Genomic DNA, 27,999 nt, shown 5'->3' on the forward strand with positions numbered 1-27,999 from the left:
GGCGGCGAGGAGGGAAGAGCGCCGGGACATGGCCGCTGCCCGCTCCTGCCTGCGCGCCGCAGCCGGCGTGGCCCTGCCCGCGGCCACGCGCGGCTGAGCCTCGACCTTGCCTTCTCCTTCCCCTCCCCGCCTGACTCTCCTCCTCTTCCTCCTCCTCCTTCTCCTCCCGCCGCCGCCGCGCCGCTCGGACGCCGCCTGGGCCGGGCCCGGGGGCGGTAGCGCTGAGGAGGGGCCCTTGCTGCCTTGCGGGGGCCGCGGGGTTGGGCGTCCCTGGGGGCCGGGGCCGGTAGCGGGGTGGCGGCGGGGGTGTGCGTGTGGTGCTGTGGGGGGAGGAGGCCCTTGCCCGGGGTGGCGGCGGGTGCCCGGTGAGGGGCCGGCTCCGGAGCGGGGGGCTCCTGGTTGTGGAGCGCCGCACCGAGCGCTGGGGGCTGGGAGCTGCTTTTGTACGTGTGGTTTATTTCATTCGAGGGGATCTAGTGCGGTGCTTCAGACGGCTGCATTTACTGTTATCATTAGCTGTGGGATTTTTTTGAGGGCTGGTTATACTTGATTTATATTTTGGGGGGTTGTTTGTGTGTTGGTTTTTTTACTTGTTTCTCGCTTTTTTTTTTTTTTTTTTTTAAATATTATTTTTTCCATAAGGACGCCTTCAGGTTTTGAAGAGCTGGACTGCCCTTGCTGAACTGTTGCTCCTCCAAGGTTGTTGTTCGCATTGTGGGAGGGCAGCCTGGCGGGAAGGTGTGAAGGTTGCGTTTCAGGAGGGCTCTGGGTCTCTTGGCTTTGACTTTTTTTTCCCGCGTAGGTTAGTGTTTTTTCTTCGGTGTCTCTGATGCCAGAACAAGGCCCCAGAATGAACGGTTTCTCTCTGGGCGAGCTCTGCTGGCTGTTCTGCTGCCCGCCTTGCCCCAGCCGCATCGCTGCCAAGTTGGCCTTCCTGCCCCCGGAGCCCACCTACACCGTGCTGCAGCCCGAGCAGCAGCAACAGCAGCAGCAGCAGCAGGAGGCCGGGGCGGCAGCCGGGGCTGGGACCCCGACGGGATCAGGCACCTGCAGCCTGCACTTGAGCGAGCGGGCCGACTGGCAGTATTCCCAGCGGGAACTGGATGCCGTGGAAGTGTTCTTCTCCCGCACGGCTCGGGATAACAGGCTGGGCTGCATGTTCGTACGTTGTGCCCCCACTGGCCGGTACACGCTGCTCTTCTCGCATGGTAATGCTGTGGACCTGGGCCAGATGTGCAGCTTCTACATTGGCCTTGGCTCCCGCATCAACTGCAACGTCTTCTCCTATGACTACTCTGGCTACGGGGTGAGCACCGGCAAGCCCTCTGAGAAAAACCTGTACGCAGACATTGATGCAGCCTGGCAGGCCCTCAGGACAAGGTAAATGGATATTGGGAACGAGGTGTTTCTCTATCTGCGTTTCATCCTAATAAGTCTGGTGTCTGCACACTTGCCCTGCTGAGAGGTGGAAGGGAAGGGTTTGTAGATGGTTTGAGTTACTTTGAAGGCCTCACCACATGTTCCATCAAGATCTACCATGGGAGTTGTTGGATAGCTTCATTTGTTTAAAGGATGCACGACCATTCATCCTTGGTCTTTTTCTAGATCTAATGGTTCAGTCAGATGTACCATTATGAATCTTCATCTCAAGCAGGTCAGGCTGCACTGATTGCAGTTTGAGCTTGCAGCATGGAAAAAACCCCAACCTTTTGTTTGAGACTTGCTTACTGCTGTCTACACTTACAAGTGATGCAGTTGAGTCAAAACTTTCATGGAATTGGGTGCTAGCCTAGCTTAGTGCTTACCAAGAAGCTGCTGGTATTCTGCAGTGCATCTGGGGTTTCATGCAAGCTCATGCCACATAGATGTGTTTCTCTTTTGGCAAATGAGGTAGAGTAGCTGGGTGGAGGGGAAAAGTGTTGACAGGTGGAAAAGTAGAGCTGGGGATTCTGCCAGGAGGTGATGCAGAAGCAGGAGACATCCAAAGGGATGGAGCAGTAATGAGATAATTGACAAGGCAGCATGGCCAGTAGGAACACTGAGCCCATGGCTTCTAGGAAATCCTGAGCAGAACTGCTGCCTCTGGTTCCTTTATACAACTGATTGCCATTGTAGGGACTCTGTTACTTCATCAGTCCCCAGAAATGATGAGCTTTTGCTATTGCTTAAGTGGTTCTTAAAGTAGGGCCTCAAAGAACATGTCTTGAAAGAGAGGACTTAAAAAAGCTTGAATTGTTGCAGTCAAGCAGGAGAAAAGAATGATAAACAGTTTCTGTTCTTGCCTCTGGGGTTGGGTATATGAACTTGGCTTATGTGAAATGAGTGTTTAATGTCTATCTTGGGGATACATGCCAGCTTCAAAAATAGCGACAGGACTTGTTACTAATTTAGTTAATTGGCTTTTCAAGGATCCTCGGATTGGTTTGTCGTGGAGTCCAAACGGCTTTTGACACTGATCTGCCCAGGTCAAGTTAAGAGCTTGAGGGAGAGAGGTGTTAAGGGGAAGCTGCCATTTTGTAGCATGTGTTCTGACTGTTTGGAGTGTAAGCCAGATTCTGGGTTCATTTTCCAGGATACACTCTCTCAATTTTTTTTTTTAATTTAATATAAAAAATAATTCTAATATGCTGTATGCAGAATAAATTACTAAGTACCATTATTATGCTTTTAGATGATGAAAATAAGGTTTAATGGAGGAAAAGTGTTATGTCCAAGCTAGGCCTAATTGATGCTTGTCCTTCAGTTGCTGTGTTTTCTCTGTTTCACTTAATATTTAGTTGATCTTTTTTCATGACAGCTTTCTCAAGCTCTGGAAAACTGCTTTTACATCTTCCTGGCAGTACTTCTGTCTTGACACACAGTTACCATATATTTAAGATCTATGTAGATCCAGAAAGAAGGGTTTTCTTCACTTAAGTATGTCAAGAAGCCTGGCCCAGTAGGCTTGTGTGTATCTAGGCCAACATGTGCCTAGATAGCTCTGAGAGGATTTGGCTTCTTCTGTTGAAGTGTGACTGGAGAAGTTTATAGTTCTACATTAGAATCTGTTCTGTGGTTTATACAAGATGTAGGTTCTGCTTTCCTACTTAAATTGAGGGCCTGAAATTTTTCCAGCTCTTACTTTATTGTGTTTGTAAATCCTGCTTCTTAGTGGTACCTTGACAATGCTCTTAGAGTAGTTGTGTTATCATTGGTTATATTTTTGGGAACCAAAGGAAATATTGCAGTATGTTAGGTGCTTAGTAAAAAAATAAATTACTGTAAAATGGAAGCTTTAAAAAAAAAAAAAAGTGGATTGATTCTGTCTATTAACAAATGACTGTCATCATAGCAGGTATGAGCTATAACAACAGTCTGTCTGCTGATGAATTCTCTTATCAGTATCAGTGTCAACTATTCTCTGTTCCTTTAGTCTTTGTAAATACACAGTAACTTATTTTCCCTGATTCCCATTAAATTAGTATCTCCCCTCATGAGTAAATTATACTTGTAAGTGACATTTCTACCAATTCTTAAGTTTGAATGGTAACTATCTATCAGCCCAGGTAAATATGTGTTTATTACCTTGAAATGAATTTTTATGAACCTTCCTTCAGAGATCTAAATGTAGTGTGGGTTGATCTAGTTCCAATACCAAGTATTACCCAATAATTTTTTTATTTTATATATATTTCCACTTGATTTACAGATTTCTGTCTATTCACTCAATATTTCTCAAAAAGAATCCTCTCTTTCATTGCTTCAGATTACATTTTTATCTTAGGCAGGTTGGTTTGTTCCTGTTATGTTTGTTCCAAAATCAGAACCAAATTGAAGAGAAGCTGTATTGGACTCTGTCTTCTCTCATGGTCCACCTGGTTTTAAGTTGCTGCTCTTTATTGAGATATGATTAACTCTTATCCTAATACCTAATTGAGTTAGTGCAACATCTACATAAAATGTCTTGATTGTTGTCCTCTTCCCCCTTTCCTGAATTCCACATGGAAAGGTTGAACTTTCTAACACTTTTGCATTAAGACAATGTACAGTACTCAAAAACAGAATGCACACTTGGGGTTTGGGTAAGCACAAAACCATGTCTGCTTTGTTGATTATGTGCTATTTATATTAAAATAAAATTGTATGTTCTCTTAACATTTGGAAAATATTTGGAAATGTTTTAGAATCCCAATCAAATGAAAGAAGATACTGCTTCCCCACTCTCAATTCCTCTCTAGTAGAATGTCAAAGAGGAGAACCTAATAGTCAAGTCTTTTGGCTATTGAAAGGAGATGGAAAAAATGTAGTTGATAAACAGCTTAGAGGAGCTGTTGTTGTTGCATTTAACAAAAAAAAGCTTGATGTTTTTTTCCATGGTGCACAATATAAACCATATCTCCTGTTTCTGTTCAAGCATTTGATAAGTGGTTGATGTTATTATGTTTAAATCCTTCAATCTCAAAACATGTACATTAGAGTTGGTCTTTAAGTCTCCAGGAGAGCACTAGTTCACTTCCCCTTTTCACTAAGCTTCTTAGTCAATATGGCATGATGAAAGGAATTGTGAAATAGTACAGTGATATGCACAGGCTTTTGAGATTTTTTACATTTTTTTCCTCAAATTTAACATTAAAAAAAACCCAAACCCAAAATGTTTATTATTATGGGCGAGTTGTTATTACTTGTGGTGCTGATTATGGGTCTCCTCTTACTGCTGTTTCCTTTGCACGAGTTGGTGGAAAAGTTTAAGAGTATTCATTTGAGTAAAATTAGGAAACACACTTAATTGGATTAACCTAGAGTGATAACTAATCTGAGATTGTGTCAGTTTAGTTCATCTCCGTTCTGATTTGCTGACGTGGTTACAGCTTTCTAGGTTATTAATAGCTTTGGGTTTTTTTACTTTGATATATCAAAATAGTTATTATCTGCTTTAATTTTCTTTGCAACAGAATCTTCCTTTGTTAGCACTGTGCATCATCCAAGCTGAGTTCTTTAGCTTGAATATGCAGGGGGTTTTGATTAAAAGTTACCAACCAAAATCCTGGCACAGCCAGAGGTAGAATCACTGTAAAAAGACCTGGAGTAATAGGGTTCCCCTTGCTTGCTGAGCATCACCTGGTAGATTTTTCTTTGACTTTGATAGGGTATTTTCCACTTTGTTTTTAATAATGTTGGTAAGGTGTTTGCAAAGGATTTTTTTTAAGAGATGATCAGAAAAACTGCTTACAACTTTGCTTGAAAATGAAGCATATACAGACCAGTCTCCTGTTGTTGTCTGTGCAGTGAGAAGAGATGAATTCAGGTGATGAGTGTCCCAGGGAATAATACCAGCAACTGTTCAAAACGGGTGCTCTGATGTTTAAAGTTAGTCGAAGTGTTTACTGAGCTTTAGTGTCCTATTACGTAGTTTAGTCACTGAAGTAAAAGGAGTTTTGTTAAATATTTCCTTATTTCTGTCAGGACTACAAGATCAAAGCTTGTTTAGAGAAAAAAATGAGGCTGTTCACTGTCAAGAGTGCTTTTGCAACGAGTGTTATTTGGGAAGAAAAGCTGCCAAAGAGCCTTTGGCTAACAACACTTGTTATCCTGAGTGTAGATAGATCCTGAAATTCAGCTGCCTGAACTGGAGATGTTAGTTTACCCTCCTGTACAAAGGTTGTAGGGCCTGGTTCTCAACATCAGCAGAGCATTGAAGTCGAACATTTTTAGAGGACCATGTTGTTAAATCTTCATGGTGAAGTAACTAAAGGTTTCTGTCTGCTTGTAGCACTGCCAATTTGTGTGATGTGAGGGAGGAAAGTAACTGGAAAAAGTATGTCACATTTTAAGACTCAGCTGATGGTTGGTTGAGGGTGGCCGTCTGACCTGGTCATGTTGCTGGTAGCATTTAGATTTGTTAAATATATTCTTGACAGTGGGATACGGGTGGGACTGCATGAACCTCAGTGGTATTGCTCCGAAGCCAGTGTTGATCTCCAATGCACCAAACCTTCAAAACCAAAAAAAAAAAAAAAAAAAAAAAAACAAACCAAAAAACAACCCCTACAAAATTTAATCTCTGTTACTTTGCTGTTTTGGCTTGTTTCTAAGAACTAGACTAAGTTTACACTATCTCATGACTTGTAAGCATAAGTAAAAAGAATGACAACAAAAAACCCCACAATACCTGTGCTGCATAGGACTGGAGAAATACCTGTGGCTGTGGGTGGAGAGTATTTCAATCTACAAAAGTGGGTTACCTGCCAACAACTGGTTTTGTAGGGAAAACTAACACATCTTGAGCACAAGGGTATTAATATTTCTGCACTGAATGAAGAAAACAGGTTCTTTTTGCTTTTTGCCTTTTTTTTTTGTCCTGTCATGCTTCCTGTTGTGGAGATCAACTGGTACAGAAGGTAGTGCTGAGTTATTGGTTTCTTGGAGCCTAACTTCTGGAGCATATGTCCAGATTTCTGGTTTCATTTTAATGTTATTTGACTGGTAGGAGAGGGCAGTGTGATTATAGTGACTTTTAAACTCTGCCCCAAGAACAGTTTTAAGCAAAATATAGAGAAAATAAAAATATTTCCTCAGCTGCATTTTCTATTGGCTCTGTACAATAACAGTCTCAAAATTATGTAGTGCCAATAAGTCAAATGAATAAATGACATAGCCCTTTTGCCTTTTTTTCCCCCCCGAAAGCTGATAATTAAATTTAGCAAATAACTAACGCTCATTTTTGCCCTTCCTTACAAATACAAATCAATTGCAGGGCTGCATTGGAAGCAGTTGAAATGAATCATAAATTAAGCTGTGAATGTGTTGTGCCAAACATGCTTGTGCACCTGCACGCTTGGTTTTGTCAATTAGGCACTAGAAAGGGCAGAAATCTTGATCTGTTGATTAGGAGATAGTTTCAGTTGCCACTGCATTTCAGAAACAGTGAAGACACTTCTGTGTGCAAGACGAGGGTTTCCTTGTGTTTTCTTGAATCCAGGAAAGGCACATCTTTACCATTTTTGAATGCTGGTGGGTATAGGGTGTCTTCATGATAATTTGAGTGTATATTGACTGTTTATAATGATATGAAGTAGAAATAATACAGGATTTTTTTTTTTTTTTTTTTGTCGAAATCTAAAAACTTTTTTGTTTGTAAAGGCTGAAATGCAGTCAAGAGACAAACCTCTTGTGTCTGTAGGAGTTGGTGGATAGGTGAGATTGCTAGAGACTAGGATTTGTGAATTGAATAAGCAGGTTCAGTGACCCATTTGGTGCTGCTACATCTTGATACTCCTGATTTCCAGTTTTTAGATGAACGATTTCAACTGGTCTTGTGCACTCAGCCTGATGCCTGACAAGGAAGCTAAATTTCATTCTTGCTCTCAGACTGAGTGTTGTGTGAGTTTTCTAATGTGTCAGATTTTGTGAGCAATGAAAAGTGATTGTAAACCCAGGCAGCTATATGAAAACAGTGCTTTTAATAGGTGAAGTATGCAGTACTGGATCAATAGTGCACAGCTAAAGGCCTGAGGAACATCTTTTACATTCTGTTTTGCAAAGGCTTGTTCGAGAAAAATGGGTTATTGTGGCATGTTTGTACATGAAGCTATGCAACCACAGAAAGGTTCTAACATGGGTCAGTTTTAAAATAACAGTGTTATGGTTATAGATAATGTCAGTGTAGCTTGAGTCTGTATTTTTTAACCACTATGCTAGTTTTACAGAAGAAATCTTCTCCTGTTGGCATTAGACAATGTGGTTGGATTTGCTGGCCATGAGATCAAATAATACAAAGGTGCAAAATTGTTCTGAACAGTAGCATCTGTCTCAGTGCCCTTCCCACCTTTGGTTTTGTGTCTCCTGATGAGCATATGCATGTCTTTGGGAAAATCCCTACAATCATTAAATATGTCTCTTATCATCTCAACTTTCAAAAAGGGGAGTTCCATGTGGGTTCACAAATGAAGAATGATGTTAATGTGGAACATGAGATTTGAAGTTGGTACATTCACCTTGAAGTCTTGAGAGAAAAAAATTAAATTAGAGGAAACCTCAAAGTGTTGCCTTGTGGTTATTTTGTATTGCAAATTTGCTAGAAAACTTAACTTTCTCCTGACAGTAATGTTATTTCTTGGTACAACCTCTTGACATTCATTTTAGGTACACTTTTCAATATGAACGTGCTTTATTTTAACAGTTAATTTGAAATTAATTATTGATTTTGGCAATTTTGGATATGCTTTTAGTAAAATTTGTGTTTGTGTGACTGGGTAAAAATTCCTTTTTACATATAGAAATGTTACTTTAAGAAGTCTGGCCACTGTAAGCCTTATCAGCCCAGTCATGCTTCTGAAGCAAGCTACGTACATCAGTGTCTGGCAAATAACCCTTCTCAAGGCATGCAGTGTCAGCTGGTAGCTCAAAGATGATGGTTTTTTCACAGGATGCTGCCAAATTTCTTAATGTCCTATTGTTACTCCAGTTAAATTTAACTTTGTGACATGGCATGGCCACTTCATTTTGTGGCCAGCAAACAAACAAGTGTGGAGTAATGGATAATGGGATCAAACAAATCTGAGGATTCTGAGACCAACTTCACTATGTTTGTCAGGAAAGCATCCTTTTAATAGCATGAATTGTCATGTTTCTGATTTAATGAGGTTGTTTAGAAAGGGTTCTGCTGAGTTTATAGGATCTTTCTGGACATTGTTTCTCCCTGACTTTTAGTTACCTTTGCTTTGGATGTTCGCACAGAATGTTCAATATCAGCAAAGAAACAAAACCAGCTATATATTTATTTCAGGGTACAGATAAACTGAGATAAGGTTCAGAGTATTTTTTTTTAATATTCCATGAATCTTAATGGCTATTTAAAATAAACTAAACACAAAATTTATGTTAACTATTATATTATACAATAATTTTCAGGGCTTAATAGTAGGCAAAATAGAAGACAACAGTAATACGGGGGTAGGTGTCTGTTAAACATTTTGCAACCAAAATGGTGTATAGAACCATCTACACTTTAAAGCAAATTTTAGTAGTTAAAGTGGTGCCTTAAGCATTAGACTGGTTTGTTTGTACAGATCTTAATCTTTGCCCCATTTCTGTATAGTCTTTCCCATTGTCTGATGAATTTATCTAAGTAGGATGTTGGCTGTAGGACAGCCTGGGCAAAGTGGCATCTTTCAGGAAAATGGTCTTGGTTTTGAAGCATGTTCTTTGGGGCAAATTTACCAGATCTTCCCCGCTCTTTATAGCTTCATTTCTCACAAAAGTATGTGTATGTTTTGGTGCCTTGTTTTGTTTGATTTTTTTTGTTTTGTTTTGTTTAAGTTGAAGTAGCTAATTCAGTGTAATATTGATTTTGGAGATCCCTGCACAGTTCTTACCCTGAGGCAGCTGGTCTAGAGCCAGTCAGTCTCCTTCCTCCCCTAAGACTGAAATGTACCTCACCTTGCATATTAAGTTGTGTTGTGCATTGTCTTCATAATATTACTTTTTGTTTTCCTACTCTTAAAAGCCTGTGTATTTTTCTAGTAAAGTATGGTTTTTAATGTGTCTATAATACTACAGAAAAAAGGTAGTGTTTCAGTCTGAGTACGAGCATCTTATCAGATTTAACCAACTGTAAAAGTGCTATTTGTAGGAAGAGGTGAGGCAGTATTTCAGCTACAGTTTTGCTGGTTTTATGTGTACTAGTTTATGAACATGTAACCTTTGCCTCCAGTTGGTTAATAATTACATTCTGACTTAGCATACATTGCAGCCATCTCTTTCTGATGCAAGCAGCACCTTTTCACTTAAACTGCTGTCAGTACAGCAGTACTGCCAGTACAGTAGTTTAAGATTTTAAGTGCTGTTTCAACCTTAGGCCTGGCCAGTGTGCCTAGAAGGTTTTGACTTCTACTGAAACTCTGCCAGCTTCCAAACTTCTGTTTCTCTGATACAGAAACATTCTGACCTCTCTCCCAAGTTCTTGCTAATTATTCATGTAATGTAATGTTCTCTTCTGAAGCCCCCTGTGCATAAAACCAGTACATTTAGTTCTTTATCCTGTTTTTGAAATTTGTACTAAAAATCAATCTGATAATGCAGAAACTAATTTCTGTGAAGGAATAGAGGCACAAATATAGTTATCTTTTTAAAACAGGAATTATTGTAATCTGTATTTGCTTTAACGAAGAAGGAAGACAACAATGTACCTGAATACACTTGTATCTGAATTCTTGATGTCAGAGTTAAGATTGTCATAAATCCTCAGTGTTCATCCAGTTTTGTAAAGACTGAGAGGGCTGTAAAGTCTCCTTGGCTTATTGAGTTTTGTAATCTGAGATGAAGCAAGCTGGTGCCAAACATGCCACCCTTCCAAACTGGAGGCCCTTCTGCCAAAGCTGATCTAAGACCTGTGGAGCATGGAATTTTGGTCTTTCCTCCTCTTCACTGTAGAACTGGTCAGACTTCCTATTTAAATATTTTTTTAAATTCTCATTAAATACTTTTAATTTACCTCTGTCTTGGAAGCTCTGTGGTACTTGGAGAAAGGGAAACGATTAATTTGTAAAATGTAACTGTGTGCAGAGCTAACTGTTAAAAATGTATTTTGGGGAAGAAAACAACAGTAGCTTCTAAGTAAAAGTGGGCATACCCTGAAATGGCAAACTGTAGAAAACCTGCATAGCCAAAATGTTACTGTCCAAATTGGTGTTTGACCATAATGTAGACGTTAATGCACCTACTTTCCCAGGCACTGCATTGTTATCTGTTATTTCAAAAGATACTGGTAGGCAGTTAAATGCTGGTGTGGTATATATTGGGGATTGCTAACATTTTCTGCTCTATAACCAGTTCTCTGGTGATACTGGCGTCAGGTGGGTAAGCTGTTTGCTTTACAAAGGACTACATCAGAGGCAAATCAGATGGTGAATAATAGCAGCTATCAAAAAGCTGCTTCTCCTTTACCTTTTATTTGTTATTATTATTTTTTTATATATTTTCTAAGCCGCATCTGCAGATCAGTTTCTACCTTTAGCATCAGCTGAAATAATGCACTTAAGTGATTGCATTAACAGTTGTCCTTGATCCACTGCTAGGTAGTTCTGCTTCTTGTGGAGTTTGAGGGGAAAAATTGATTAGCAAGCAGTCTTTCACAATAAAAACCCTACAAAAGCAATTGACCATGTTAACTGACTATGTTAGCAGAAAACAAAGTGTGTAAGTGTGCCATCTGACCACTGTTAAAGCCTCTTGATTTGCACAATCTGTCCCAAATATCCTTTGTTCCATAGAAGCTTGGATGATGCCAGAAATATAGGTGGATAAGCTGAACAGGCATCTATGACATGGTTTCAGGACTGAATTTTCTGATGTGAGTTGAGGGAAATTATGAGAAAGTACTTTTAGAAGAGATGCCGTTCCCATTTCTTCCTTTAACATTTGTTACTTTAGATAGGTAAAACTTACTGACAGTGTTTTTGCATGTAATTAAATGTGGGCATCTGTTTCTGTGATAAAGTACTTTTCTATTCTACCTTGTGAAGTTCCTGGAGAGCAGAAGGAAAGTTTCATCAGCACTTCAACCAAACAGAAGCACACAGGAAAAACTTTGACACTGTGCTAAATGTTATTGTTCCCAATTCTAAGCAGTATTTACTGGGAGAAGGGAGGCAGGATTTAGGTCCTGGGTTTGTGTTAATAAAGGCTTTGGCTAGGAAATTTGATTTTTAAGCTCTGAACTAGTTATCTGTGGTCTGCTGTTTTAGAACATCTGGTGCTGTTAATCCTGGTGATTGCTGTATATTTTTTTTAATCATCTTAGCTTTATATTGACTGTTACTGGAGTCTGAACATTTGTTGTGCTAAAAGTTCATTAAAGGAACGTGCAAGAGAAAATGAAGTGTAAACCAGTGCAGGTTTAAATATTGGCTTGATAATGTGTAAATTTTGTAGAGCAATAGATCTTTAATCCTGCTTAGATTCAAGTTGGCCCATCTTTGAGTGACAGGAATGGAAGAATTGGAGGAAGTCTTAGGAAGAAAGGAATTGGTGGGTGTGACTAAAAGTCAGAGTGCCAATATAAAAATGGCATGGAGAAAGAACACTTTTTTTGTTTCTGAAAAGGTGCTGGAAGCATATTTTCTAGCAGTAGATTGCTTTCATCAAATAGCTGTTGCCTTCCATTTCACAGTTACCACTGTATTTGTTAGAATATTTAATCAATGTAGCTGAAAATGGATAATTGAGAGAAGGCAGGAGAGACTCATCAGGAGAGTAGTGTTTCTCTGAGGCTGCAAATTTGCCACTTTTTGAAAGCAGATGCTTAAGTGCTTACATATTCACACTAATAAAACTCAATGTTAGGAGCAGTTAAAAAATTTATATGCATTTTCTCCACTTATCTGGGAGAAAATAGGGGTTACAGTGTCACTAATCCAAGTAGGATTTATTCCTACTTCTGATTCACAAAACATTTCAGTGCAGAAGAAGAACCTATTGTTTTGATTTTTAAATCAAAAGAAAATAATGCTTTTTTTTTTTTTTTTTTTAAATTTGTGGAAGTCATTAGAGTAACTTGAAGAAACATGAAATATTTCCCAAGTATTTTTAAAAGTGCTCTCCAAGCAGGATGTGTGGACTCCAGGTTAGCCATGACACTTCTTCACTTGGCTTCTGCACAGAGCCCTTCAGTTGTTATGAGACACTACACATCTTAGAGAGAAGCCCAATCTTATTAAATAACTTTGTTCTTCTACAGTGCTTGAGCATATTGATGTAAGTATATAAGGGAAAGAGAAATCCTACTGCCAGCTGAGTCATCTTCCTATAATGCTGGCTGATAAAATATTCATATACTGGGGACAGATGCATTCAGCTGCAGTCAGTTCTCTTTAGGAATATTAGACCAGCTCACTGGTACTCATCACTTCTGTATCACGACCTCTCTGATGTTCTTGTCTTCCATTCCACCTTTCTGCCCCCTCATTCTCAAATCACTGCCCAAGCAATACAAATGCTTCTGGATGGGAAGAAGTGGTGCATCTCCTTCATCTGCTTGCAAGGCCTTACCAGCCCCCATGAAATCCTCTGGGACTTTGGCTCTGATGCTCTGTGGGAGAGGCTGCATTCAGATTTTCAGGGATCTTTGAAGAACAGTGTGAAAATGGCTTTAATTTTGTTTGTTGAGATAGGATTCCACGTACAAACACTTGCTATTTGTCAAGGGGGTTCAACTTTTAGTTTGTTATGTTACCATTATGGGGATAATATTTGAATCTTTATCAGCTTGTTTTCTGGATATAGTTATGACGGTCTGTAAGGAAAATGCTGTATCAGTGCCACATATTTAACATTTAAAGGCTTGTAGCATCAAAGAATAGTAACAAAGCTAGTAATTTAATACTGTGAGCCTTTGGAAGTGTGAAGTTCTTTGTAAAACCTGTAGGTGAATTAGCTTTTACTTAGATACTGAAACTTAAATATAATTACAAAAATAGGTGGAAGAGAATGCAAAAGGATGGCGAGAAAGAAAGAAAAAAAAAACAAAACACAAAATGAAACAAAGAAAAAAACCCAAACAAAACACAAAACCAAATAAATCAGAAAATGGAAACCCCTCACACAAAAGAAAGTTGTTGCTTGAATTAAATCAGGAGTGGAACTAATTACCCAAGTAGTTGCTGAGTCAAGTCCTATAGATACCAAGTTTAGTTGTCTTTGCATTTTTCCATCCAGCCTTCCTAATATTAGTCTCCAAAGGGTTAATTCCAGTTTAGCATAATTCTTCTAGATGATCTGGTCAGTTGTTTTAGACAGAATTTATATATGTTTTTAATATATTGCCTTAGTCTGGAAATAGCTTTTTTATGAAGTTAGTGTATATAGCTAACCAGCTGTGCAAACCTAGAAGTGTGAAATTTTCCACGAGCTTTGCAGTTTGGTTACAATTTTGGGTTGGTTTTGCTTCATTATATCTTCGTAGCATGGTAGCTGTGTTTTCAGCAACTCCAGCCTGATCTATTTAAAGAAGCCTTGAGTGGTGCCAGTTCTTTTCATCTCAGTTCTGGTTCCTACACTTGAGCAGTTGCTCCCTGCTTTGTACAGCTGAGCTGTACCTGGTGGAAAGGTTTCAGTGCCAGGGATGGGTGGAGCAGGCAGCAGCTTGGGTCAGAAGCTGCCACTGTGCTCCATTTCAGATCTGTAATCTCAACTCATGAGTCAGAGGCTTAAATCGGGCTTAGGTGCAGCTCCTGGCAATAAGTGCTGCACCAGGGTGGCCTTAAAACTATTGCGTGATGCTATAGGTATGTAGAGGTAAGGGAAATGCAGCTGAAAGTTACTATTTGATGTGGAGTCAGGGTAGGAGTAGTGCTCAATGTGTCAGGTGCTCCAATAAACAGGAATACTGAAGGAATAATACAGTGCTCCTGAACAAAAATGCTTTGAGAACTGTTGGAGAGCAGCAAGAGAACTTCCTCCAGGCTTGTAAACTCTGTCTCCCAGTGCTGAGCCAAGGGTGGTGAGGAGGGTGATGTGATGGGCTTGGGAGGTGAGCCAGAATGATTGGCTCACTCTGAATTTTCAGCCTTAGTCTGGAAGCAACTGAAATCTGAGAAATAGCTGTGATAGCAGAAAATCTGTGTACCATAGTGTTAGCCTGCACAACCAGTGTTAGAATTTGTGCTCAGGTTTTCTTTTAATGTTTCCTAGGAAATGTGTTTCTATTGTTAACACATACTTGTTTTAACTGAAGTCTTTTAATATAAAGATATTGTATTTAAGTACATGGATGTTGTCAAATCTTTCTTTTTCTTCATACCAATCCCTATAGGAATACAATTTTTAGGGAGTAGTTCACTGCATTTTTTCAGCTTTTGAGTGTAGGATATCCAAGGTGAAAGTGCAGGCTATTTGCAACAGTGACAAGATTGTTGAAGTTTTAATTTCATCTTGTCAGATGTTGTGAGGAGTATGCTCATCTGTCTTAGCTCTGCTGTATTATGCAATACCATGTACCATGTGTGCAGCTGAAACAAAAATACCACAGCAGGACAGAAGTGAGCTAGAAGCTGAAGATGAAGTTAATGAATTCCTCACTTCAGAAGACTGAGCTTCTCTGTGAAAGTAACAATTTTCTCTGCTGTCTCAGGTTATTTAAATGTACCTCAGAGACTGACTACATAGATTTTATACACCAGTTACAGTAAAGAGTATGAAAAAGAATGTGGAATATGAAATATTGATGCTGTGGTCATGAAGACAGTTCTTAGTGGCCAGTAAAGGTTTCCTGTCTTTGATAAATAAAGCTTAAGCCTTCTGTATTCCATGTTTATTTGCTACAGAGCATCTTAAATGCAAAATACTTTGCTAAAGTTAACTCCAGTGCTCTATTTTTTCATATAACTGGCGTGAACAATTAATTTTAGAATGTCAACTACACCTTGTGTCTTGGGACTAAATGGTGCAAATCAAGATTGCTCTACCAAAGCACTTGGGGAGAAGCAGGAGACTATAAAGAGTGGAGAGCATGTGTCTATCCTCAGAACAGTAACTTTCTGGCCTGGTGCTGGCTCCAGAGCTTGAGGTGATTTCTAAGGTTGCTAAAGAAAAGAAGTTTGGGGTGGAGAGGAGTTATGGTTGAATATATCCATGTGTTTAACTCCTGTTTTCACTGTTCTTAGCTTCTTGTATTTCAATTTGCAGTGGCTTTGGATTGCATCTGCTCTGGTGATTAGGAAATAAAATACCCCCAGGATTTAGTGGGGTTTATGTAGGGAACTGCTCCGTTCCCCTCCCTCAGTGAATGCACACTGAGTATTGGAGTCTTATTCACCTTTTGTCGTAAAGTAGTGGAATGATAAAGGAGTCCAAACAGAAGGCTCAGCCACATCATTGCTCATTTTTGTTGGATGTCCTGCAAGTGTCTGGTTTTGCTTGGCAGGGGCCTTCTTGCTTTCACTTGTGAATATAGAGGAGAACTTATTCTGTCCTACCTATCTATGTGCCCATGGCACAAGTAACTGCTTAAATTCCATTTAATGAAAACTGGCTCTTCATTCTCTTCTATCTAGGGGAAAAAACCCAAACAACTAAGCCCTCAGTCAGGCAGCAGCAACTGTTCTGGATCTGTTTGTTGTTTGTATATTCAGCTGCTTGCTCATGTGGTAGACAAAGGAGCAATCTAACATACACCAAACACACCAGCTTGTAGTATTCTGGTTTACTGTGGTGGTGAAGAGTCATGTTATAAATACAGTTAAGTTCTTAGATCATGAGAAAAAAAAAACAAAGGCTGTTTAAAAAAGGTAAAAATTGTTCTGCAAGCACAGATTAACTGTTTTCTGCCCATTCTGTCTTGTATCACATTTTACTACTACTCTGGTAGCTTGGAAGAGATTTCTTCAGAGTGAAGGTTTGCAGAAGTCATCTTTCCTGGCTGATGATGTGTACTATCTAGTTTTTTATATAGATATACTCCTACGTTGCTTTTCTCTTCTCATTCCCGTTTCTGAAGAATGCTTGAAAAATTAGAATAGATGGATGCAGTCTGATTGCAGTTGTCAAACAATCTTTGAATTTAAGGTTATATTTGAATAGGGACTTAGCAAGACTTGTTTTATTTGGATTTTCTTAAAAAAAGAAAAAAAAAAAAAAAAGGCACCTAACCCCTATCCCAAAGCTACTTAGTGTAGCTGTGGCTAATTAAATTAATTTAAAATGCAATTTTGTTACAGTTTGTACCAAGGAATGCGATTTCTTTGCCTACCTTTACTTACCCTGGTTGTGAAGGACAAACTTGCAGTGGCTTCACTGCTCAGTAGTGTGTAGATCCCCAACTTTTGTCATGGTTGCTTGAGCTCACCAGTGGTATTTAATATCCTTGTTAGGACAGGGTTGAACTTTGAGCACAGTTCTCAATATTTGATAACATGTTGCTGATTATCACAAGACAGTAATCAAGAAGCAGCTGTAGTGATTCATGCTTTGGTATAATTAGGTTACTGCAGTCCAAGTGTTCATCCTGAGAAGTGCCTAGAAGTTTTATTGCACTTGATCTATTTACTTCTATGAAAAGAAGAGCTGGTACAACACTGGATTAGGGCTACAGTGACACAGTTCATCAAGCCTGTAGTATTGTGGTGTTTCCAAATAATGATCTTCCAAAGTAGCCTTTAAAAAGAGCATTTTCAGGAGTCAGAAGTTTATTCTATGACTCCAGTGTTAGTTATCCTGTATTGATACTGGATTGATACTGGAGTTTCTCTGTAGCATAGCCCAGTGACTACCTGATGTGGCAGTAAAGTAACAGTGATATAAAACTGTGGCAGATTCCTTGATTAAATTTCTCTGGCAGCCACTGAAATTATTTTGAGTGTGAACACATTTGTGGAATTACTTGTCTGCTCCTGTGACAGTGTGCTGGGAAATATGCCAATTTTTTTTTTTCCCAAGCTGTTTTTTTGCTCTTTCTACAATGAAAAAGTGAAGTCAAAGGGAGTTTGCTGCACCTGAACTTCAATCACATACAACTAGTAGACTTGAATAGGAAGGAGGCAGAGGAGGAAGATGACATGGCATAATTTTACTAATAAATGTCTATTGTGTTCAGTAAAACAGTGAAGAACTTTAGACCCTTGTTTCTGTGGATTCAAGGAAAGCAGAGTGAGAAACTGGCACAGGGACTCTTGCTGTCTGCCAGGGTCTCCTGTGAATCTTGATATAATTCTGATTTTTCTCATTTCACAGTTGCTGTTATGGTTAACACCAAAACTCCTTCATCTGGTGCCTTGCTCTCAATGTAGTGTTGGCATTTAGGCTGAAAATCCACTGTAATTTCTGTGGTATTTTGGCTGCCGTGCTGGAGTGGTACTTACTGAATTCAGTGGGTTTTGTTCTGATACTGTAAGTTACTTGCAGTAATATTTTTGAGCTAGCTTCTCTTGTTAAGCTTTTTCAACTTAAAAGTCCTACAAAGTAAACTCTAGTTCAAGATACGCAGTTTGCACCTGGCCTTTTTGTACAGGATTAAATAACCACTTGCTTCTGAAAATGTAGATGATATCTTAACTAAAATGATGCTATAGAAAAACCTGTTTCTTAACAAGCAATCTAATTTTCTCCAGATTATAGAGTTAAGAGATAATGCATTTTGAGAAGGCAACAAATAGTGAGTTGTGAAAAATAGGTTGTATAAACAAAAAGAAACCATCTTGAGGAATAGACTGTGAAGATCTTCTTATAAGTGAGCACATGGATGTTCAAGTGAAAATACTGGAGAAGCCATTATTTCTTCCAAATGTAGTATTATATGTCATTCCTGATGTGTTCTGTGTTTTCTTTGTGTCTTCAAAATTAATCATCTCACTGGTGTTTCCCTTGAGAGGGGAGTGCACAGTTTCCAACTCAGTCTCCTTGCACACGAGGTAGTTCCCTTGTTTTCCTGGTCTTTTTACCTTTATCAAGTGTGCTGTAAGGAAGAACTTGACCACCAGTAGATGCCTTAGTTAGTAGCAGTTAAAGTGTTGGTCTTCACAGCGTTGTGAAGTGGGGTTTGTGTAATCAAAATGCTCTGCCTTGTTGTGACTGTTTCTGAAAACTGATTTCTTGCTGTTGCTATATCCATGGTGATCTGTGTGCTTCCCATTTTGGGTAAAGGATACTGAGACAGCAAATACCATAAAGCTTCAGAACTGAAAATATAGGGTCTGATTAGCTTCACTGATTGGGTGAACCTGAAAAAAGAATCAGCCTCATTAATGAATATGTATTTAGCACCTTTGAGGGCTGGCACAGATGCTGGAACTTTGGCCGTGAACATTGCAAGGTTTCAGCGGATGACGTGTCCGGAGGCCCTGAAGCAGCATTCCACTGGTGCTTTCAACTGAGTAAGGAGAGAGTAAAAATAGCAGTGGTAAACTTTCCATCTGTATCACTCAAAGCTGAAGCCTGGGGGACGGGGTGGAATCAGTATGCTCATAAAGATGTCTTATGATAATGCATAGTTTGCATGTAGTGCTGTCAGCCAGAAGGCTTGAAGTACTTGAGGAAAGCAGTAGATACCATCATCTCTGTATGAGGAAGCTGAGGAGGGACATGGCCCAAGCCACAATCATACAGATAAGCAAACTGAGCTAGAAATTGTCCCATGCTCCTTCTTGCTTTCAGTGATATCCCCCATCTCTCCTGTCCAGCTGTCCTTGTGAGGTCTCTTGTTACTCTGTGCCGAAGCAAGCAGAAGGGTCTGGGGTATGGATTGTTAACAGCCAGCGTCTGTGCCCAAAATTCATGTGAGAACAGGGAACCCAGTTTGCCTAAATGGAGGTGGTAACACAGGGAGAAAAAACCCATTGTGTTCCTCTTAACTTCATGTCAGTGCCTTAGTTAGACCTGGATTGAGTTGGTGGTGGGTTGTAAGGACAGGTAGCTGTACTGCTTGTGAAGGTAGATGGGTTTTTTTCTGTGCACATAAGAAATATAATCTGTAATCCAGATAATCTACTCATGGGCTCTGAGAGCAGACTGGTCTTGAGAACTTTGCCACCTGATCAGTGCTGGTGAGTGGGGGTAGAGCAGAAATGCTTGCATCAATTTAATTTAAATTGCACTTCTCAGTAATTAACTTCCCTCTGGGGAGAGATGCATGCCCATTTTTTTTTTCTTTCCCCCCCTGTCAAATCAGTGTTTTACATATGCCCACAGGAACTATTTGAATGTCCTCCTACTTTGCTTTTGCTGAAGGCAGCTTTCCATGCTTGCAGTGTTGCAGTGCTTGTTTTGAACTCTCTGATGGGTTCCACAGAAGTGCAGGAGCACATCCATAAATTTAACTTGGGTCTCCCGCTCCTTTGGATGGAGTTCTGTTTCCACAGAGACCAAAGCTTGTGTGTTTCGAGGAAGATATTTTTAGGAGCTGCAGTTTAGCTGGTGGAAGGATTTTCTTCCTTAATAGGAGAGCAGATTGTAACAGGAGTCCTCTTTTCTCAGAACATCTTACGCCTTTTTCTGTCGCGTTCATTCATTTTGTCCATGTCACTTAAGTTTCCCTTTCACTGCTACCTTTTTGTCCATCTCTTTCTTCTTCTGCTTCACTTCCAGTATCACTGTTTCTTAAATATGAAATCCTCAGGTCATTTTGTACTCCCAGTTGGACGGTGCTTGCTGAGTCACCAGCTGGGCAGTGCTTGTGAAGATGTGGAGTGTCATGGAACCAAACCTTGGGCTTCAATCCTAAGAACCTTACATGCCTCAGTTACTTGTGGGCCTTACTTATGAACTGTCATATGTCCTTTCAGTATAAATTTTATGTATAGCTGTTTCTGCTGATGTTTGGGGTAAGCATGTGTCACCTTCTGATTGATGGCCTGGTGGTAAAGGGCTTAAAAAGATAGATCTGTTACAGTAACTCTTCTGTCTTGGAAAGTTGGATTGTCCCTAACTCAAACAGTCCCAGACTAACTCCGTGTCCTAGTACCCTTTTATGATTCTTGGGGGTCAAAATTGTTACATCACCTTTATGCAGAGTAAGACACTGAATTGTTGTAGCATTTATTTAGTGATGAAGAGCTGCTTTAATTTTAGAGACCTCTGTAGGTTTTTTAATGATGCTGCAGGCTGCATCTGACTTAACCTCAGTTTCAGAGTATGCCAGGTTTGGTGTTTTTTCCTAGAGTATCTATTGACACAGCAGCAAGGTGCTCTGCTTACAATATGAGGTATTTTCAGAAAAAAAATATCATCAAAAGGCATGAATACAAAGCTGATTAATATTGAAGAAAATTGCCATACTAAGGCAGTTGTTTTGTGTGTTTTAGGAATTCTCTTGTTACCTTATGCTGTCATGTTACCCTCTGATTCTCATTCAAACATCTGTTTCCATATTCTGCTTAGACTATAAACCTTTTAGAAAGGGGACTTCCCATTTATTGTGATGCTGGAGTTCTGAATGGTCTTTCCAGCATTAATATCATTCTTACTTGAAGATCTTGTTCCAGTCACATTTTCTTACATTCCCTGATGCTGATGCATTGGTGCCTGTCCTTAATACAACACAGCAGCTGGTAGATCAGCAGGTTGGATGTGTGTGCTGCCTGCAAAGGTTCATCCCTCCAGCCCTTTACACCCAACAGCTGAAATGAAGTCTGGGAGGTCAAGACTTTGCTCCAAGATCCTGTTAACATGCATACCAAAACCAGCTAGGCTCTACTGTGCTGGACTCTTTCTAACTGAGAGAAAAAATCCTAGAAGAGATTCACAGCATCTCTTTAAAAACATCAGGCCATGGCTGTGGTGATAGACCACCAACGTGATCTGCTGCTTGGTTACCAAGAGGAAAAAATTATACTCCAGGGAGACATTTTTATACAATTGCTTATTCATGTTACAGTAAATGCCAAAAGCACCCTTGTGCTGAGCAGTATAGAAATACTAGCAAAATTCCAATTTCACAGAGGGCTACAATCTACCCTAGTTTTACTTCATAGAACTAGGCAGCCTTGACAGCTTGTAGTTGGATAGTTAGTACTGGATTCTTTTTCTATCATTTTCGTTTTTAATTTTCGTTTTTAATTTATTATTTTCTACTGTAATTTTCACTCTTTTGCACATACCCAGTCATTTAGCTGCTTGAAAGTCAAGTACTGTCCAGGCATGCCATACGCCTTCCTACCAGCTTGGCAGAGAAGTTGAAACCTTCCTGGTGTACGTAATATATAAGCTTAGCCTGTAGGGTTTTATTTTCATTGTCATAGCAGTGATAGCAGGACTGTGGACAGTGTAGACTGGCAAAAAGAGTGTTCTGCAGAAATTGTTTTCTACTAGAAGTGATTTCTGCACTCAATTATTCATTATATGTCTTGCAGTAGGAAGTGGAGTTACACATAGAAATTTTTTTGGTAAATATTTTATAATATTTTATAGATTAGATGGGAATATGAGGGAGCCATTCAGGACTCCCTATGAAGCCTGAGTTTTATGGAATGATGTATCTTTCTAGTTACAAAATAAGCTTGATATATTAAATTGTGAAAAGAAAAATGAGGAGTAATTTATGCTGATCAGAAATTGAAAAAGTGAACAGAACTCTCCTGTTGATTTTTTTATCCTCTTTGATGTCTTTATATACCCTGACAAGGCAGTTTGGTCTTTTTGTTTCAGCTGCATGGAAATAAAGGTGGATAAAGGAATAACTCTTGTTTAATGGTGGAAAGGTTGCTAGTTTCCAAAATATCTAATTGAAATTGCAGAGAGTGACTCTGGATAGGGAGGAAGTCTGATTTATAATTTGCTTAGAGTTAGAGATAAGAGGTATTCATGAAGATGCTGAAGATTAATGAACAAACTGACATTCTTCTTTTGAGGGTGGATCTCTTCAGCCTGCATAATATTTTGATTACTTTACTGGTCTGCTTTAAAATTTAAACTTGTAAATTCATGTCTCCTAGGAACAGATTTTAAAGAGCTACAGTGGATGAGGGGGATGCTTTGGTTTTTATCCCCTGCTCCTTTTGTTTGCTTTGGGTTGGATTTTTATTTGTTTTTTTCTTTTGGTTTATTTGATTTGTGATGCAAAATATTTTTGGGGTTTGGATTTTTCTCCTTTAAAAGGATGTTTCTTTTCTCTACAGGTATGGTGTTAGTCCTGAGAACATTATTCTGTATGGTCAGAGCATTGGTACTGTCCCTACAGTAGACCTGGCATCTCGGTACGAGTGTGCAGCAGTCATCCTTCATTCTCCCTTGATGTCTGGATTACGGGTAGCTTTTCCTGACACCAGGAAAACCTATTGCTTTGATGCTTTTCCAAGGTATGTATAAATGCTGCAAGGAGATTTATTCTGTGCTCAGTTATTCTCTTTCAGTGGTGTAACTTTCTGGGAAACTTGATTGAATTGTCCCCTGTTTTTTAAACTTCAGGTATGCATACCTTCTAAATCCAAGAAAATACTCACCATGTGAGAAACAGGCTGATGACAGTTTCAAACTCAGATGACTCAAAGAACAAATGAAGTCTTAGTGTTTACAGTTAATTTTTCCCTTTTTTTAAATTTATGTTGTTAATGGCAGAACCTTTATGCTTTCAAGTTTGGAGTAGCAGCTTGACACTGATAATGCACCATTGAGTCCTTCAGGCTAATGATTAACAAATTAGTAGTTGTGCAGTCTTAAGAATTCAATCAGTTTTGATTTAGAAAGTAGTGTGGTACCAAGAAACAGATGTGATGTTTTCAAACAGCATTTAGTGTTTCTTTGCCTTTGGTCATTGTCTGTAAAACACTTATGCATCTTTGGTACCCTGTCCATAGGAAATCACAAAGAATACAGAAACTTGTATTTCTTCCTCCCTGATCGAGGTCATGGAAGATCCTAATGCCTGTAACCAAAACAAAGTTAGTTACTGTTCCTCTTTTGGAAGATTTTTAGTTTGTTTCAAGAAGCTCTAGAATGTTTTACATACAGGAAGCTATAGAAAATGATTTCAAGATGAAACAGTTGCCTTTACAGCTGATTCTTTCATTTGAAAAGCAGTTGCAACAGACCTAAATTAGAGTATCCAAATATCTGGGAATAGCAGATGTTCTAGGAATCTTTTAAAACTCCTCATTTGACCCAGTTTAAATTATGGGAGAATATGAGAGGGAAAGACAGTTTCTTTATAGCAGTGTATATAGATCTGGGGGCAGGGTAGAGGAGGCACTAACAAAAAGCTAAGTGGTCCATGGAAGGAAGAAGATGCAAAAAAGTCACTGAAGTCTTGTGCAAAGCTTGACTTTGATTCAGAAGGCCATGACTGCAGTAAGTGTAAGAGGGGATATTCATAGCATTTGTTATGTTTGCTTTGTTTTGTTTACAACAGATGAAAATTAGAAGGTGGTGGAGGTTGTAGGTATAGATCTGTATTCCCAAGCAGCTAGAAGTAATAGTGGCTCTCATAATACCTATATCCAGTCACTGTGTTTAGAATTCTTTCAGGTAGGTTATTAATTAAATAAGTAATTAAATAGTTGAAGGTGAAGTCAAAATTTAAAACCCTTATACTCCAGCTCATTCATCACCCTCAAACCTAAAATGCACTATTTACATATGCTTCTGTGAGAGAGAAAAAACCCAAGCCTTAAAAATAACTCTGATTACAAAAGTAGAAGTGATTATTAGCTGGTATCAGCCAAATCAAATAACAATTTAAAAAAGAAAGTGGGAGGGGTAGCAGTGACAACAGATGTACTGTAGCACTTGAGTATTTTGTTCTTACCCTACTGAGCTGTTCATTGCTGTCAGTCTGACTTCACTTATGCTGTAAGCAATGAAAATAAACAGCAATGTGCTCTTATGAGTGTGTGCAGCTCAACTGTCTGTCTTCACAGCAGGAAGCAAAATAGTTCTGTGTGCACCTACAGTGAGCTGCTATTATGTGCATTTTATGTTGGGACTCCATGAGACTGGTCCCTGTAGATTTTTCTAGCTGCAGAGCAGTATGGCTAAGAATACTAAGTGGCTAAGAATACTAAGTAAGTCCCATGTGCAGTTTGAATACAGCCTTATGAGTTGCTGAGTTGGCAATGGGACACTTTCCAGTTTTCTCCAAAATCCAAATATTATCTACCTTAATGGTCTGTGACTGTATGTGAAAAAAATAGGTTCATAACCTGAATACTTTGGTGAAAGGAGTTTCCTGGTTTCTTACAATAAATGAGGACTTGGTATCTAGCTACTTAAAGTTATGTATAAACATCTCTGTAGCTGTATGTAGCTGGTATGTCTGTCACACTGTGGAACTCAAGGGCAGATGCTTCGTGGGCTTAAGAGTTCAGTTTTTATATTGTGTTGTTTTTAAAGTATTTACCTCTGCTTATGATATTAATTTGGGGATGAAAATTATGGGGTAAAAATCTGCATTATTCTGATAACTTGTATGTTCTTGGGATATTTATCTCTTCAGCACAGTTGCACACAAGTCAAGTTCCAGTCAGGAAAAGTAAAAAAGGGCTGCATTTTAATTTTAAGTAACAGTTTTGCTCTTTAAATGACATGAAGCCTGTTTTGGGTTTTTTTGGTTTTTTTGTTTTTTGAGAATTATTGAGGCAGAGACAGAAATGTGTTTACACTCAGGTGTTTACTGGAATGCGAGTGACATTTCTCTAGAATGCTAAATGCTGAGATTTGTATGCATGCGGTTTAGTGCTTCAGTCTATATCTTAATTTTTAATCAACTTTGTATTTTCATAAAGCTTCTTTAAGCCTGTTTTTAAGTCACACTTGTCAGTGTATATTGGCATCAGTATTTTAAAATAATTTTAAGCAGTTTTGATAGCTTAGTAAAATCTCTAGTCTTACCAAATTCCATGTTTTGTTGGTCTTTGGAGGCAGGAAAATCTGAACACATTTTATAAGATAGCAAAAAGAGTTAGGATTGTCCTTCTGTCAAATTGAGTATTACCAATGCTCATTTTCCCACCCACTTCATCCCATATTCTGCATAGTGTCCTGATCCAGTTCCTTCCTTTGATGTAAGTGGAACTGGTAGGAAGTTGAAAGTTCATTAGCACTTGGTGGCTATGTACTAATTGGGAACTATTGGTAACTACTGACATGAAACAGCAGTCTGGAAATAAAGACTGGTGCCTTCATGGGCAGTCAGAGAAGGATGCAGTTCACCACTTGGAAGTTCATGTGCTACCCCTCTGCTCCAGAATTGGGACTGTCTGACCTGGACTTGTAGGTGTGAAGGGGCCTTTGTGACTTTCCTTTCCTCTGAACTCATTTTCCTCTGAGAGGTAATCACTAGCTATATTGGTCTGCTCAGTGTAGCTGGAAAAGAAGGAAAAAAATTAAGGTAGTTTGCTGCATGATGTAAATTCCTGTGTATTTCTTCTGGCTTGTGGTTAAATATCCTTGTGTAGTGCTCTTCTCCCAGTTTTCTTTCTTGCCATTTGATTGCAGACAATCACTACAAAGGACAGATTGTTTTTCTTTAGCTGAATCTGCTTTAATTTATGGGTTTAAAGACAGGTTGTAACCTTATGAGCTAAAGCTTTTTTTTTTTATTATTTAATGAGTATTGTGGCTGGAATGTGGCTAATTAGTTCCTAATCTGTTAAATTGGAAGGTGATAATTTGGAATGTGAAGAGTCCACACTGGCAGCGTGTCCCATGGAATCTTGCTTCCCTCTCAATGGTCTTTGTGGTAGACTCAACTGTTTGTGGTTTGTTTTGTTGGGGTTGGGTTTTTTTTGTGCCAAATGTTGTCTGCTGCTCATTTGAGCTTGTTGTCAGAACTGGTGGGATGATGGCAGTGCAGGCTCTGTTTACAGGTCCATTTTGGGAGTGAACCTCATTCTGTAGCACGTGGGCACATTTCCAGTATTTTGCAGCCATTTAAAAATGAGCATTGGTAACTGGATCATGTATTGATAGTTAAGCTTGCTTTCTTTAATGGTACAGAAGCTAAAGGCTCAAACTGAGCTCTGTTTTACTTTTCCATCCCCCAGCATTGACAAGATCTCTAAGGTGACCTCTCCTGTGCTGGTAATCCATGGTACTGAAGATGAGGTAATCGATTTCTCCCACGGCCTGGCCATGTACGAGCGATGTCCACGAGCAGTAGAGCCCCTCTGGGTGGAAGGGGCTGGGCATAATGACATAGAGCTTTATGCACAGTACTTAGAGAGACTAAAACAGTTCATATCTCATGAACTTCCCAACTCCTGAAGAAGCCTACCTGATTTTACCTCAGTTACTGTGAACGGAAGAAATTACCTGGTTTTGCACATGCTTTAACTGGATAGCTGTAATAGCTTTATACTATGAAGAAATACCCTGTCTTTGGGGTGTTCTAATCAAACATCTGATGAAATTTGTCTTTTGTATCTGGAAATTATTCTACTAATGCACACAGATATGGTCAACTACTGTAATTCCAGCAATTTCTAGCTTCGTTGCCCTGAAGGAAGTGGGAATACTAGCTGCTTATGGGGACACTTTTTACCTAGTGCTGTATTAATCGAAGATCAGTTCTATCTGTCTCGCTTCAGATCGTTTATAATTCTGTCCTACAAAGACTCAGTGTTCTCAGTGTGGAGAACACATCTGTTATGAGCTACAGCTTGTTCTGAACAATCAGTCATGGGTTCAATCTGAGGGAGTCCTTTCTCTGTAAAAGTTTCTAGCTGTGGTATTGTAACTGGAAAGTTATTGTGATGAAGTTCCCCCTCCTCCCTTTTAGTGTTCTTTTGTTGACTTACTGATCTTCCTGAGTAAATTATTTAAATACACTTTTTCCTGGAAGTAAACAAACTACTATATGGGGCTAAACTCTGTAACAACTTCTCCATTACCTGTATGAACATAACTGGAATATTCGTAAAGGAACTAGGGACAAAATCGCTTTTGTTTAAAAATAAATGTGTAAATTTACTACTAGAAAACTCATTTTAATATTCAGATGGTCTGAATAATAGCCATAACAGACATTTCCTTCTGTAAAGCATTCCTGTAGAATTTTTAAAAGTACTGTACATATTCAAATTTACATTGTGCATAGATTCTTAATTGGTAGTTTTAATTTAAGTCTAGTTACAATAAACTGCAAAATTCTGGTTTGTATATGATTGAATACATTTTGTTAAAATATGTTTTTATCCCTATATTATTTTGCTATTAAAGTTTTATAAAGTTTCCAGGACAAAAAAAAAAATTTACACATTTATGTTTTGATGAATTTATGTAACTAAATTTTCATTGAGATGATCTTTTTAGTTTAGAAGTAATTTGATTCTTTGACACTGGAATCGCACAGATTATGCATCAGAAATGCAAGACACTTAAAAATTGTTACACTACTAGCGTAGGTCTAATTTTTCCAAATTTAAAGGCCTTAAATGTACTGTAAGCCTCAGATTGTTGTATAAATTGATCGCGATTGATTGCAGTTTGTGTCCTGTTGCTAGAATGCAACACAGTGATTGTAATGGAATAAAGGATGCATGGATTAGAGCTAACTGAATTTGAATCTTATTTTCACACACACAAGGAAAGTAGAAAGTGCAT

At 39.0% G+C, this 27,999-nt stretch overlaps 1 protein-coding gene across 1 annotated transcript; it reads left to right on the forward strand.

The window, feature by feature from the left end:
• ABHD17C (abhydrolase domain containing 17C, depalmitoylase) lies at positions 1-27,950 on the forward strand. Its single transcript, XM_071754369.1, has 3 exons — positions 1-1,380; positions 22,581-22,760; positions 26,442-27,950. Exons 1-3 carry the CDS (start codon positions 830-832, stop codon positions 26,659-26,661), a joined length of 951 nt encoding a protein of 316 aa, XP_071610470.1. The 5' UTR covers positions 1-829; the 3' UTR covers positions 26,662-27,950.
• The last annotated feature ends 49 nt before the right edge of the window (positions 27,951-27,999 follow it).

The sequence above is a fragment of the Heliangelus exortis genome, chromosome 11, assembly GCF_036169615.1.
Source record: "Heliangelus exortis chromosome 11, bHelExo1.hap1, whole genome shotgun sequence".
Taxonomy (NCBI): domain Eukaryota; kingdom Metazoa; phylum Chordata; class Aves; order Apodiformes; family Trochilidae; genus Heliangelus; species Heliangelus exortis.